A 15,449-nucleotide genomic window follows, 5' to 3' on the forward strand; every position below is an offset into this window, starting at 1 on the left:
TTAGGGAGGCCTCTCAGATTTCTTCTAACAGTGCCGCATGCCGCAGTACTTCTGGAAGCGAGGCACTTGAAGAGTGGGTCGCTGGTATAAAAATGATCCAGGTAGAGGTGGCAACCCTGGTCCAGCAGTGGGTGCACCAAATCCCATGCAATTTTTGCATTTACTCCCAGTAAGGGGGGGGGGGGGCATTCTGGGCACTGAATACTGGTGTCCTTCCCTTCATATATCCTAAATTTGTAAGTATACCCTGATGCACTCTCGCACAGCTTATACATCTTCAGGCCATACCTTGCCCTCTTACTTGGCAGTTACTGGCGGAATTGAAGTCTCCCTTTAAAATGTACCAAGGACTCATCAATAGAAATACACTTCTCGGGGGTGTATGCTTGGGCAAACCGGGCACTGAAATGGTCTAATAGGGGGTCTCGGTTTATATAAACGGTCAAAACTGGGGTCATGCCGGGGTGGGCACTGCTCATCAGCATAATGTAAGAAGCGAAGTATTGCCTCATAACGCATCCTGGACATGGCCATACGGTACATCGGGGTGTGGTATAAGATGTCCATGCTCCAGTAGGTCCTAATGGACGGCTTTTTCAGAAGCCCCATGTTCAAGTGAAGTCCCGAGAACTTGCCCAACTCTGCTGCGTCTACAGGGGTCCACCTGTGGGATTGGGAATAAAATGATGTGGGGTTCTTAGTAATATATAGTTGGGCATATAAATTTGTCTGGGAGACCATAAGCTCCATAAAGTCATCAGTGAAAAAGAACTTGAAAAAGTCCATCTCGCTGAGCCCTGCCGTGTTAAATTTGATCCCTGGACTGCCCGTATACTCGGGGATTTGGGTTCATAATTTTGTGGTGTGGGGGTCCATATGGGGTCACTTCTCTCGGGGGTTTTAAGTGTGGTGGTGGTCCTGGGACGTCTCCTAGGTGGTCCCTCCTCTTCATCACTAGATGAGGAGGTTGACAAATAAAAAAAGAGTCTCACCATCCGACGAGTCTGTGTCGGAGGCAAGAAATGCATAGGCCTCTTCGGCAGAAGATGACCTTTGGGACATCTTTTTTTATTATTTGTGAGACACGTGTAATTTGTGTGCTTAGACATGTGTATTACGTATACAGCAAAAAATAAATAAATCCCTAACTAAAAGCAATAGGGTGCTACCCAAAACTTTTTTTTGGTGTTTTTTTAGAGAGCAAGTGGACTTCCCTGACACTAAAGCTAACTAGGGCGAGTGTTCCTAACACTAAACCTAACTAGATTTTTTTTAACTTCCCGAACGCTAAACCTATCTACGTCGACGATTCCCTGACACTATAGCTAACTAGATTATTCCGAGCTTCCCTGACACTAAGCCTAACTACGGTGACTGGTTCCTGACACTAAACCTAACTAGAGTATTCCGAGCTTCCATGACACTAAAGCTAACTACAGTGATAGATCCCTAACCCTAAAACTAACTACGGTGACGGATTGCTGACGCTAAATTCCCTGACACTAAACCTCACTACGCTTTTTGATGGTTCCCTGACACTAACCAACCCTAATACTAAACTAGCTAGATGATAACTTTCTAAACTTTTTTTTTTTTACATTTTAATAAATTTTTTGTACATTTTTTTTTATTTTTTTTTTGGCTTTTTGTATTATATAAAGAAAAAAAAATCCACAGGGACCAAAAAATGTGGCTTTGAAGACTAAGTGGTCAGTGATAGATCACTGACCAAAAATGGGGGTGACAAGGGGAACACAAGGAGGAGGAGGAGGAGGAGGACAGGTGTGGGAAGTGGATGGAGCAAGTGGGAAGTACAAAAAAGTAAGTGTTTTTTTGAAGTTTTCTTTTCACAATTCTCCTACACAACCGCTCTGAACAACTCTCCTACGCCAACAGAGACGTTCAGGGCGGGTGCGGCAGGATGTGGTGTCTGGGGCAGGAAATGTTGTATGCGATCCCTGCTATTGGTTAGTAGTCACTGACTAACCAATAGCAGCGATCGCTGGGGCGGAACCACTGCAATTGGTCCCGGAGTATTGAGCTGTGATAGCCTGCTGTCAGAAACAGCAGGTATCACAGCTCAAGCACGCGCCGGGATTAAATGGCGCCCTGTTTACTCAGGTCAGTACTATTACTGACCTGAGCGCGAACGATGTGCTCAGCGCGACGTAATAGTACTGAGCTGAGCGGGAAGGTGTTAAAGTGACCCCATTGTTTAAATGTTATTTTCATTAGAAATCAATAGTTCAAGCGGTGATCAAAATAAACTTTTAACTTGTTGCAGAAAATTTCTTTCTCCACTTATCAGACTTTTCTCTTCCTCTTCCCCCTGCCTACTGCACTGATCACTCACTCTCAATTCTAAAGATGGATTATCAAGTTACTGAGGGATCAGTTTACAGCTGCTGCCCATAGATGTCTGTGGAGAGGGGAAGAGGAGGACAAGGAGGAAGCAGCTGCAGGAAGGGATTGAGGGACAAAGGCAGACACTGCTGCTTCTAGTAAGTGTTTTACTAGAATCCAGCACTGGAGTGAGACAGTAAAACACTTACTAGAAGAAGCATCAGTGATGTCTTTGCCTCTGTCTCTGCAGCTGCTCCTTCCATCCCCTCCCTTCTCCATAGACTTCAGTGGGCAGCATCTGTAACCTAGATTCCTTAGTGAGCTGATGATCCATCTTCATCTGTGTCTTACTGAATATGGATTTTAGCAGTAAATTCAGTGAGTAATCAGGTCAGGGGGGGGGGGGGGGGAGAAGAGTCTGATAACTGGAGAGCGCGCTGTATTTTAAGATTTATTACAAAGTTTTTATCACCATTTGTACTTTGATTTATGGGAAAAATCGCAACGGTTGCACTTCAAACCCAGATTTGTGTCAATAGACTTTTCTTCCTTCTGGAGTGCACATACGGGAACTATTAATCTTGGAGGTAGCCCAAATTTCCAAGAGTATCTTCAGACTCTTCCTTGGTGTAGGGGCAACGCCTGTGATGGCCGCTAAGTAATTTTTTTTTTTTGTTTTTGGTGGAAACGAAGATATGTTGTTTTATGGTAAAATTGGTGAATATAGAGCAGGGGACAATAAATCTATCTCAAATTTGGCCAAATCTGGCCTTTCTCCTGCTGGAAATAAAGTCTTTGTAACGTGCGACCAGAACTCTTAAGTAACCAAGTCATTTCACATAATAAAAAAAAATCGTGGTAAATAAATGTATACACTGAAAAATAGAGTAGCAAGTTTACTTAAGCAAATTAACATTTCCTGCTCTATGGGATTTTTCCCAGTTAGCTTGTACAAACAAAGATTTGCAAAAGATTCTATCATATTTGAGGCTTATGCCAAGCTGGCAGTGCCTGCTTGGAAACGGAACAAAAATTCTTCTCTCCGTGACGCTTAGAATAATTTCTTCAAAAGTATTTATTATTTCAAACAGCAACTGACAAACTGGACATCCTCAATTGCTGTGACACTTCCTCAAAAATGTCTACATTTTATGTAGAATGGTCCAATCATTTCCTTCCGTCCATGAGCTGTCATCCTGAAACCTGTACAGCTGGGCTTTCCTGTAAGCTCAAGCATTGGGCACACCTTTCGCTCACACTGACATTAGTGCAAGCAGGTGACACGTAGGCTGCTAGATTGTGTGCTGAACAGGTGGAGCGAGAAAGCACATCTACCAAACATCCACCTTTAGGAATACACACCAGCTGGGATTTTCTTTCCCTGATACATAGTGGAGGTGAGTTTCCTCGCTTGCTCTTTTCTAGAAGTGATGCTACATAGCACACACTGGGATCCTCTAGTTCACGTTCATTTTATAGTCTGACTTTTTTCGTTCATTCAATGGAGATATGTGTTCATGTGTTGTGTTTTTATTTTTTCCCTCTTCTTTTTTTTCTTGTTTTTGTTTTTTTTTCCAGCTATCCTTCTCCGTGCCAGATGGAAATACTGTTTGTAGAGAATGATGTGCCTCAGTGCACTCCGCAAACAGCTAGTGTAGATCACATGGAAAATCCTTCTGTTTATGTAGCAAAACATTGACCACCTACTGGCTAAAAAGCTCATAGTAACAGAGCTTATAGTGCGTTATTAACATTGGATTCTACTTTTTATTTCCGACCCGGTTAGGTAAAGCTAAGCACTTCATGCCGGGCTTTACCTTCTAGTTGTAGCTTTTGTTTTAATACTGCTTATTAATGTAATGACCGGGTTCACATTTATACTCACACCCACAGACATACAGTAAGTAGCGTGTAACTAGTTTACAATGACCTAACTTATTTCCACCTCATTCTGATGGCTTGGCAGGGGGTTTCAAAGTGACTCAGTGGAATAGATCTAAATTGAAATCTTCATCTTCATAAATGATGACTGATAAGGCACCAAAACGAGTGTAAAAAATTGCCGTATGTGTGAATGAAGCCATAGTGGTAATTGAAACTGAAGAAGTAGTGAGTCAACACTGGTGATGTGGGGAGTATGAAAAATGTTAAGGTCATCCCAATAAATAAGTAATTGCAAGGCTGGTGTTCATCATGAATTAAACTGTTCCGTTCCAGCTATACTGGAACCGCTGCTTTCATAAGCATAAAATAACAGTGGAAAGACCATTGATTTATATGTAAGGTGGAGTCTGTTCAGTTCTCTAGATTCACATATGAAATATAGTGAGGTGTGGCAGGCAAGGAATTCTTCATTCTTGTCCCCTTTACTCTGTAAATGTTGCGCATTTGTAAAAAGTGTTATTTTGCCATTTGGTTTTGTTAGTAAAATTAGAATTTGGCACATACTGCGCTATACAAAACCTTCTACAGGGTCCAACTGGTCTGACCTGCTTTCATTTGCCCAATGATTTCTTGGGTAGAAATGTAATCGCTTTATAAATTTGCCGTTCATTTAGACCACACGCCCGAGATGAAGACTGTTGGACATGAGGAAAATATGCAATAAAAGGCAGACTTGCGCCATATTCTTCTCCATATCTCCTTAAAAATATTGTCTGCACCTTCCTTCCCCCACAATGCGTATTTATAGATACAATTTGATTTATTCTATAGACTTAATATATGTAAAAACTCTGGATGTCAGCGCTGTGTGCAGATTAGAGAATTGTACGAATATGTTTGACTGAATAGTTAAATTTGTCACTTCATGTGGCCTTTTCTTAATCTAGTTAACAACCTGTAAATAGTAATTTACCTTTATAATTTTAGAAGGACTGTAAGTAAGCAGCATACCTATAATTTGAGGCTGAGCAGAGAATGTTTTGAAGCCATTAACTTCAAAGATATTTGGAAGAGTTTCTAAGCTCCACTTTCAGGAGTTTTAAGACGACTTTATTGGCTGTTTGGTTAACTTGTTTTGTGACTTTTAGTTAAACATTACCTATTTGACACAGCCTGACGTCTCTCATGCATATATTCATCCCATGTATGTATAAAGTTAGAACACTTACCTCTATCCTGTTTGTATTGGCTGGTCGTACTGCCAGTTCTATTGACTGAATAAATAGTGTTTTTAATGCAAGTTACAACATTCCCTCCTGTGGAAAGCCAAGTCCTAGTTTTTTGGGCGTCTTTCTACATATACACATGTAGTGTAGTGTTAGACATCTGTGTGTGTGATGACGAGAGTGGGGCTATTCAAGTCATGCCATTTGTTACGGTATGGTTTATTTCCCTTTGCTTATATAGGGCCAACATATTTCAGTGTTTGTATAGGGATCCACATTCATATCAGTCCCTGCCCCCAATGGGGCTCACAACCTAATTTCACACTATCTTCAGATACACAAGTTCTAGGGCCAATTTTATAGTAAGCCAACCTACCGGTATGTGGTTTTTATTTTGTGTTTCCTGCACTACTTATCTGTTCCAGAGTGTGAACTTCAATGCTCTGTTTCTGTTTAGAGATCAACACTGTAAACTACATTCATCGTAGCAGGGCCGGCCTCCGGATAGATGGCGCCCAGTGCGAAATGATCTTTTGGCGCCCCACCCCCATCATAAAAAAAAAAAAGTGCCCCATAAAAAAAAGCATAATGACCCTTTTAGTAGAATAAAATATTTAATAATATATATTACAACCCCTTCAAGGACACAGTATTTTGTCCCCTAATTGTTCCCACCGTATTATGCACCTAGGCCGGCGTGATCCTGTAGCCTAGTACAAAGTTTCCCAAACTTTTCTGACTCGAGGCACCACTGGAAAAATAAAATTCTCAGGGCAACCCTACCAAAAATTGTTTCGAGAAACCCTACGAGTTCGGTCTATGTTCACACAGCGTTTTTTTGTATGCCAAAAAAAATCTGCCCCAAAATTCCTTCAGGGATTGACCGCGTTGTTTGACGTATTTTTGTTGGTTTTTTTTTGCGCTTTTTTGTAAGCCGTTGAAGCTAATGCAAAAGACACAGGAAAAAAAAAAGCACCAAAAGAGCGCCGCAGATATTTTCTGCCTCCTTTTCATTTCAATTGGAGGTCAGAGGTGGAAACCACTTGAAAACCATCAGCCCCCCACTCTCAGTAATCTGACCATCAGCCCCCCACTCTCAGTAATATGACCATCAGCCCACCACTCAGATTCCCCCTGTACATAGTGCCACACAGCCCCCTTGTAGGTAGTGCCACACAGCCCCCTTGTAGGTAGTGCCACACAGCCCCCTTGTAGGTAGTGCCACACAGCCCCCTTGTAGGTAGTGCCACACTGCCCCCTGGTAGGGAGTGCCACACAGCCCACATCCCCCTTGTAGGTAGTGCCACACAGCCCCCTTGTAGAAAGCACCCACCTTCCTGCAGATAGCGCCACCGTAGCTCCCTGAAGGAGCAGAATCCGTGTGTATGTGTATGTGTGTGTGTGTGTGTGTGTGTGTGTGTGTGTATATGTCTATGTATGTATGTGTGTGTGTGTGTGTATATATATATATATATATATATATAATATGGACAGTGACATTAGGGGCAACTCCTGAAGCGGAATCCCCGACCACAGCGTTGCCGACCGGGGATTCCACTCCAGGAGAAGCCCCTGTCGTCTGTGTCCATTTATGGACAGTGATGTCATTGGCTTCTCCTGGAGTGGTATCCCCGGTCACAGCGCCTGCAACGCTGTGGATGGGGATTTCGCTTCAGGAGTTTCGCCTGATGTCACGGTCTATGGACAGAGACATCAATCGGAGCGTTCTGCTATATTGCTGTCGCTACCGCTGTAGCAGCCCGTTGTCGCAGCTAGCAGACGCTATAGCTGCTACAGCAGTAGTGAAGCCACTGAGTAAAGAAGAGGCGCCCAGGCGGAAAGGCGCCTGCCAAGTCACCGGGCCCTGGGCGTTTCTAAAACAAGCAGGGGAAGGGAGCCAGCCGGGCGCCCCTTCCACCTGCTGGAGTGGTGCGCCTTGTGCAAAGGCACAGGTTGCACACCCCTAAGGCCGGCCATGCATAGTAGTAAAACTATAAAGATTTATGGATTCTTGGTCCAGAACCAAAATGCCTGTCTAGGTGCAGCCCTCTGCTTCAGCTAATGAAAGTATGGTTCCATCACAGTTCGATCTGAAACTAGACCATTCCCTTAGGCTATGTTCACACATCGCAATTTTGGTGCAAATTTTTGAGCCAAAGCTAAAAGTGGTTTGAAAAGGAAGGGAAAATATAAAGGACAAACTTCTAGTTCTTCCTTCTGGATCCACTTCTGGCTTTGGTTCAAAAGTCTGAATCAAAATCTGCAACAAATCGCAATGTGTGAACATAAACTTAATGGCCGAGTGGACTGCTAAATAAAGGGGGTTTTACACAGGACGATTATCGGGCAGACGAGCGTTCATAGAACGCTCGTTGCCAATAATTGCCCTGTGTAAACGGGAACGATCAGCAGATGAACGAGCAAACGCTCAATCATTGCTGGTCGTATCGTTTTAAAAAAGTGAAATATCGTTGTCTGCAGCCCCTCAGGCTGGACAGATCAATTCTGTTTCTTTGGTAGTCTTTGTCTATTAGCTGCCACCTGGCTATATAATAACAATCTACTTAATTGTTATTTAGGATATTGCTTGTAGACTACAGTATAAATATCTACATTTTTGTCTGAGTGGAGTTGGTTTTTGTGTCTACTTCCCTGTTTCTGAACTTTCCACAATTTCCAAATTTGTTGGTACCTCCCAATGTACAATGCTGCTGCAGTTCCACCCACTGCTGTATTTCTGTATGATTAGGGGATCAAGCGGTGTCATGTCAGTTCCCATTTTGGTATATGGGTATCTTTTTACTAGTACAAATCTATTGTAATTGCCAGTCTGGTATCCAGCTTGTATATAATGAAGAGAAGATGATCTGTCGTTTTTATAGATTTTAATAATTTTAGGAATTTTCTATTGCAAAATATACTGTAAATGCTAAGGCCTCATGCACACGACCGTAATGATTTTTACTGTCCACAAATACGGATCTGTAGTCATTTATAGTCATCCGCGACTCCTCCGCATATACGGCACGCTGTCCGCAAATATGGTCTGTAGTGGATCTGTAGTTCATCTGTATTTACATATCCGCAAAAAAACAAGGGAGGAATCTTGGGTAATTCCCTGGCGTCACATAGCAACGCTTCCGTAATTATGGACCTCTACGGGTGCACATCTGTAGCCATCTGTAATTACGGAAGCGCCCATAGACTTCTAAGGGGAGTCTGTGCCATAATTATGGACAAGAATAGGACAAGTTTTATATTTTACAGATCATTTCTACGGAACGGACACCCATCCATAAATATACGGAAATGTGTCCCTAGCTCATAGAAATTAATGGGTCCGCAATTTCATCCGTAATTACCGGTCCATAATTATGGATGAAAACTATGGTCGTGTTAATGGGGCCTTAATTTAGGTCTTTTAGGAATATAAATATTATGACCTTAATTCACAGGACTAGTCAGGTTAAGAGGTCTGAGATCCCTGCTTGGGTTTATGTTGAAGAGTATCTACCTTTTGATCTCTCTAAATCTAGTCTATACTTAAAGGGAATGTGTTGCTAGAATTTTTTTTTTTTCCCAGTTAAACAGTTAGTATATAAGTGATTACACATTGTTTTAATTTTTTTCACAAGTCAGGAAATATTATAGATTAGATTCTAATTTATAACATTTCCATGTGCTGGTCACTAGAGGGAGCAATTCCCAAAATTGCAGCATTGGCAATGTGGTAAAGCAATTGTCCTCACACAATCCTCACACAATCCACCCTCCATTATCCTGGCTAGTGCCAGGAGAAGGAGGGGGTTGAATCTTCAAACTTCCTACACTGTGTGCCGCCATTTTCTGAGCAAATGCACAGTGTAGGAGGATTAGATACAGTGGTAATCAGACCGTATAACACGAACATAATACACACATCACATACACAAACATAACTTATATGCTCTTGCCGCCGCCTCCGCTCCTACACCTTGCGTCTTCGCTGTGGACCGGAAGCCGCGACTGGAAGTCGTCATCTTACTGTCCGGCCGCGTTTTCCAGTCCACATGAAAATGGCACCGGATTTCGCTCTACCGAAGACCTTCCTTTTGGTCTGAGGGAGCTGCGCATTTGGCGTAGACATTTATGATTGAGCATTGAAGATGGAATGAACGATCTGAAACAAAATACATATTCTGTGTCTTACGGTATTTAATGGCTAAGCACCATCTTACTACTTCCTGTCCAGTATGATGGGTGGTGTGTTGTTCTATACAGAAGGGCTTCTTAAACTGTGAGGCAGCAGCCAGTTGGGTGCAGCCAGTTGTTGGTTAGGTGCAACTGGGGAGGCAGAAGTGATAAGCTACACAGGCCTTTCTCTGGCTGAATCAATCTCTTAGTTTTAGTAAGAAAACTGACAAATTTTGTGTTTATTTTAATGTTCGACTGAATTCAGGAGACAAATTTTAAGATAAATTGTTGTAACTTTTAAGAATTTGGGCATGAACTACGACCAGAGGCGTAGCTAGGTTCTCCAGCATCCGGGGCAAAGATTCAGTTTGGCCCCCACCCCCCAAAACTCTTTCCCGACATTTCCTTCCCCCTCACCAGGTTTGTTTTCCCTAACGATCAATGAGGTGTAATTTTTTCCAAATTTTTTTTTAATGTAACTCGAGCATAAAGCTATTTGTACATTTTACAAGCAATATAGTTCTATATACAGCACCAGAACCAAGCTCATTACATATATACAGCACCAGAACCAAGCTCATTACATATATACAGCACCAGAACCAAGCTCAGTACATCTATACAGTGCCAGAACAAAGCTCAGTACATATATACAACACCAGAACCATGCTCCGTACATAAAAACAGCCCCAGCACAAATACATCTCAATTTAGTGCAACCCCTGCCATATAGGTTTGCACTAAATTGTATACAGCTCCCAGCATGGCCCAAACAATAAGGATCTGCTGGGAGTGGCTGTATCACACAAAAAAAAAAAAATCATACCCCCCCCCATCATCTCGCTGCAGATTATACTCACCGGTGACCATCTCCAATTCTAGTTTGTTCTTTTTCTCTTTCTTATTTTTTTTTCTCCATCCTGTCAAGACCTTATGATGACTTCTCCCGGCCACAGCGCATTTCTGCAGTTTGCAACTCCGATGTCTTCAACATGTCTTCTCGCTGTTCAAACATTTCGGCGCCTATAAACAAATATAATGTTGTCATGGTGCCAGACACTTAAATATAATAGCACCATACACTGTACTTCTAATTTAGAATAGCACCATACACTGTCACACACACACACACACACACACACACACACACACACACACACACACACACACACACACACACACACACACACACAGTGCCCCTTGTAGATAGTGCCCCCCATAGAGCCCTATGTAGATAGAGCCCCCTGTAAATAGTGCCCACATATAGCGACCCCTGTAGATGGTGCTCCACATGTAGCCCATCCCTGTATATAGTGCCTCACATATAGCCAGCCCCCTGTAGATATGGCCCACCCCTGTATATAGTGTCCAACGTATAGTCCACCCCTGTAGATAGTGCCCTACATATATCTCGCCCTATAAATAGTGCTGCACATATAGCCCACCCCTGTATATAGTGCCTCACATATTGCTCCCCCTATAGTGCTCCACATATAGCCCACACCTGTATATAGCTCCCCCTGTAGATGGAGCCGATCTCCTGTATATAGCCCCCCCCCCTGAAGATAGAGCCTGCCCCCTATAGATAATGTCACTTACATTATTATTAGGATAAAAAAACAAAACTTTGCATACTCCCCTTAATCCCGTTCCTGCGCCATCCGGTGTCAATGCAGACCTGCTGTCTTCTGACATCCTTGGGCTGCTTGCGTTGTTGAAAGGCGCTGTCTTACAGGGCAAGTCATTCTGCCCTGCCAATCAGCGCCTTTCATAGACTCAAGCGGCACAATGCCGTCATCGCGCTGCTTGCGTCTATGAAAGTTGCTGATAGGCAGGGCACTATGACTTGCCCTGTCAATCAGCGCTTTTCTTCGATGCAAGCAGCCCGAGGATGTCCGAAGAGAGGTAATCTCGCCGCTTGAGTCGTTGAAAGGCGCTGAATGGCCGGGCACGGAACGTACCTGGCCGTTCATCGCCTACAGTGCAGGAGGGGGTGGCTGCGGCTGGTTTCAGTGACGCCGCTGCCCCTTCAGAGGGGCAACAGGCCGCCATCATGGACGGTGCGCTCCTGATGCCCCCCACCTTCCCTCTTAGTTGCGCCTGGGGCACATGCCCCGCCTGACGCCCCCACCACCTAGCTACGCCCCTGACTACGACCATGTTCTGGCTGGTGAGGCCCAAGTGGAAGAAGATTGAGAAGCCATGCTGTACAGAATAAACCACTAGTTCCCCACAACTATAGTCTATTACATGTATAAACAAAGTAGTCAGGGATACAGCTAACTTGTGTGATGTGCAGCTGGCAAGAAGGAGGGATCAGAACATGTTCAAGGGAGGATTTGAGTCAAAATTGCACAGCAGTCATTTGCAAAGTATTTATTGTTCTAAGATTATACAAATGTAGTTATTTTAGGCTTTAAAATGGCAAACTCTATCTTTCAGCAAGCGTACTTCAAAATCAAATTAAAGGATTTCAATTTTTTTTTCTTCCAGCTGTTCAGACTAGTCAATGGTTGTGTTCACATGTCGTGGTTTTGTTGCTTGTTTTACAAAACCACTGCATTTTCGGCAGTTTTGAAAAAACCATGTGTGTTGAAAAGCCAAAGACCGTATAGTCCAATATCCGCTTTTAAATAAGTTTTTATGTCCAACATGTGGAAATAAAAACATTACTTTTAACATGAGATTAATTTTAAACCAAGAAGTTTCTGCTATTGATGATGAAAAAAACGATTACACTTTCATATTTACTGTGTTTAACATTTTGCAGGTCACTAACCAAGCTTCACAATGTTTGATGGGGACTATGACTACCTCATCAAGTTTTTAGCGTTGGGAGACTCCGGTGTTGGAAAAACCAGCTTTCTCTACCAATATACAGATGGGAAATTCAATTCTAAGTTTATCACAACAGTAGGCATAGACTTCCGGGAAAAGAGAGTGGTAAGATTTTTCTTTTTCTCATGAGTGGGCTATTGTTTTCCAAAAAATTCTTGTGTTGGTTCAGGCCATAAGTATGTTTTCCATAGTGTTTCATTGACCAGCTAAATGTTTGTGCTACTTTTTGGGGTGTTACAGGCCCTGAAACCATATTCCTTACTCTACTTGGTTAACACCATCATTACACGCTGCAATAAGTGTAACATACAGGTCCAGATTTAAGTTGGTGGGGACCCCTGGGCTAAATTTTTTTGTTGTTGGGCCTCCCATCCCACCTCTAAATCCACCTGACCCCTTATAGCAGTCACATATAGGGAAGATGTCCACAATTGTGTGTAGCCCTCTCCACTGAATTCTATATGAGTCATAGAGCCAGTGACTCTAGCCTTCGACTTTAAAGAGAGAGCCACACGGATGCATCTCCACCTTTTTTTTTTGGCTGGATGGGATCGCCAAATAGCCAACAGAGAGGTAGGGGTCCCAGAGATGAGCTGTGTATACACTAACAATATAAACCGTGACTGCCAGGACCGTAACTAGAAAATGCTAGATCAATAGATCCGGCCTGGGCAGGGAGGGATAGCGGTGGAGGCCTCTGGGAACGTGCCCCATGTGAACTACCTATAATTGATATTGGAAACATGTAGTCAGAATAATGACTGCTATAGAGTAAGTGAATATCTACAGATGTCTCCTCCCTTTCTTAGTCTCTAAATTCAACAAAGTCCAAAATGTATGGCACACGATACCTCTGACGGATGCCATCTGTCACCCATAGACACCCTTGTTAAAAAGTTTACATCACAGCCATTCACTAAAAAACGTATACGTTATTTTAAAATAGGAGTTCATGGACGACTCATGGCATTCATGAGTGGCCTCGGTCGCCCATAGACTCCTATGTTAGTGTGTGTGTGTGTGTGTGTGTATATATATATATATATATATATATATGTATATATATATTATACATTTAACTTCTTTTTTTTTTTTTTTTTTACTTGATGGTGCGAGATCATTTTGTAATCATGAAAAATTCGTATAACTTAACGCAATTTAAGAAAAGGTAAGGGAAAATACATCTGTACAGGCACACTGATTTGAAAAGAAAAATGTTTTCTACAAATTCAGTAGACCTAGACAAGCCGTACAATAATGTCTGGGAAGATGAGGAAGAACGCACAGGCGCTTAGATAGCTACATGGTAAATACAGCACAGGGACAGCTGAAATGGTCTCTGTAAACCATGTGGAAATCTTTCTACAGGTCTTTTGTGATTTTCTTGAAGTTGCTTTTTTTTAAAAAAAATATAGTTTAAGTAAAAGCCTCTGCATGTATTGCTGTTACTGCTCACATAACTTGCATGGTAGAGAGACACTTGTGTTATTTTTCTCACTGTTAAACCCGTTGTGCAGGTTTTAGTTGTTATAGGCTTGGTTGGTATAGATATTATTAAACTATAGCCAGAATCTGTTGTTGCAGAATTGAAATAAAGCCTCTAAGAATTACATTTGTGGATTGGTCTGAAATATCATCATCACCACCACTGTTCAGGTTTTTCTTGATCTGTAACAATCCATTCTGTAACCTCCGCATCTGCTGATGGCCCTTTCTCTCAACACATTCTTTCCTCTTAGACTGCATTCCTGCTTTAAAAAAAAAAAGGGGGCTTATGTCACATTGGTGCCTTTCCCGAAAATGTCACTTTGGTCTTCAAAGAATTATTAAAATGAGGACCTGTGGTGCTCTTCTTTGGAGTGTAAGGGCTCATTCAGACGAGCGTGTGTGATGGCCTTTAAAACAACGGCTGTCACATGGACTCATGTATTACAATGGGGCCGTTCACACGACCGTTGTTTCAATGGAGCGTGGGAAGGGTCCGTGAAAAAACAGGACGTCCTATTTTTTTGTTCTTCACACATCCCTCCATAGACTCTAGTCTATGCGAGATGTGTGATAACTCGTCCCGCACGGGTTTTTCATGTCCGAGGTTGGCCACGTTCGTGTGAATGTAGCCTTAATGCTGTTCAAAGTCGGTCACTGAGAGCTGATCTTGGGGACTGCAGCCCTTGTGAGTGTCACTTTTCTCCGAGCTCTGTTTCTGCTGTAAGAAATGCATTGGAAATAATATCCTCATTACACTCTACAGCATGAACACTCTGAACCCATAAGTCTCCCTAGCAGCATTATATGCAGGAAGTATTGACATTGTCCCCTTCTCCTTTACAAACACCGCTTCTCTGCACATATTAAAGAGCAGACCCCTTTATCTTATGGGATCTAACATGTCCTTAAAAAAAACAACCCAAAAAACATCTCTTGTAATGCTATTATGTTGGTTTTGTCTTATTTTTTTTACAGTGTATTCATTGTTTACTTTTCTCAGGTATATCGTTCAAATGGTCCTGATGGAATAGCTGGCAGAGGTCAGAGGGTGCACCTGCAGTTATGGGACACAGCAGGTCAGGAAAGGTGAGTGATTATTTCACAAATATGATATAAAGACTGTCCATCAGTTTTGCACCACGGCTAATTTATATTAAAATATCAATTATGGCTTATGTGATCAGTGAAACTTAGATCACCATGGTTTTCCTCTAGTTTCTGGCATTCCAGGGCATGAAAATATAGACGAGTGGTCTCCAACTGGCAGCCCACCAGCTTGTTGCCAAACTAAAACTCCAGGCATACCAGAGGTTAGAGACTAGTGCTGTGACTACCCATCAAAATACACTCGCTCCAAAGAAGGAACTGCACTGCCCAAGTGTTGTAATAAAATGTGGCATTCTGATGCTGACTGCACCATGCCTTCAGTTCTGGTGGGTTACCACCAAAGACTCCAATGCTGTAGCATGGTATATCTACAGACAGCCACATTGTTTA

General features: G+C 42.5%; 1 protein-coding gene across 3 annotated transcripts in view; it reads left to right on the forward strand.

Annotated features, from left to right (window-relative positions):
- The window catches only part of RAB27A (RAB27A, member RAS oncogene family), a 111,095-nt gene that overhangs the window by 60,634 nt on the left and 35,012 nt on the right, over nt 1-15,449 (forward strand). For all 3 annotated transcript variants that reach the window (XM_075857979.1, XM_075857977.1, XM_075857978.1), the window contains exons 3-4: nt 12,397-12,569; nt 14,953-15,038. In XM_075857979.1, the coding sequence (XP_075714094.1) occupies nt 12,417-12,569; nt 14,953-15,038 (239 nt within the window). In that variant the 5' untranslated portion in view covers nt 12,397-12,416. The remainder of the gene's footprint in view (nt 1-12,396; nt 12,570-14,952; nt 15,039-15,449) is intronic.

Source organism: Rhinoderma darwinii, chromosome 3 (genome assembly GCF_050947455.1).
Source record: "Rhinoderma darwinii isolate aRhiDar2 chromosome 3, aRhiDar2.hap1, whole genome shotgun sequence".
NCBI lineage: Eukaryota > Metazoa > Chordata > Amphibia > Anura > Rhinodermatidae > Rhinoderma > Rhinoderma darwinii.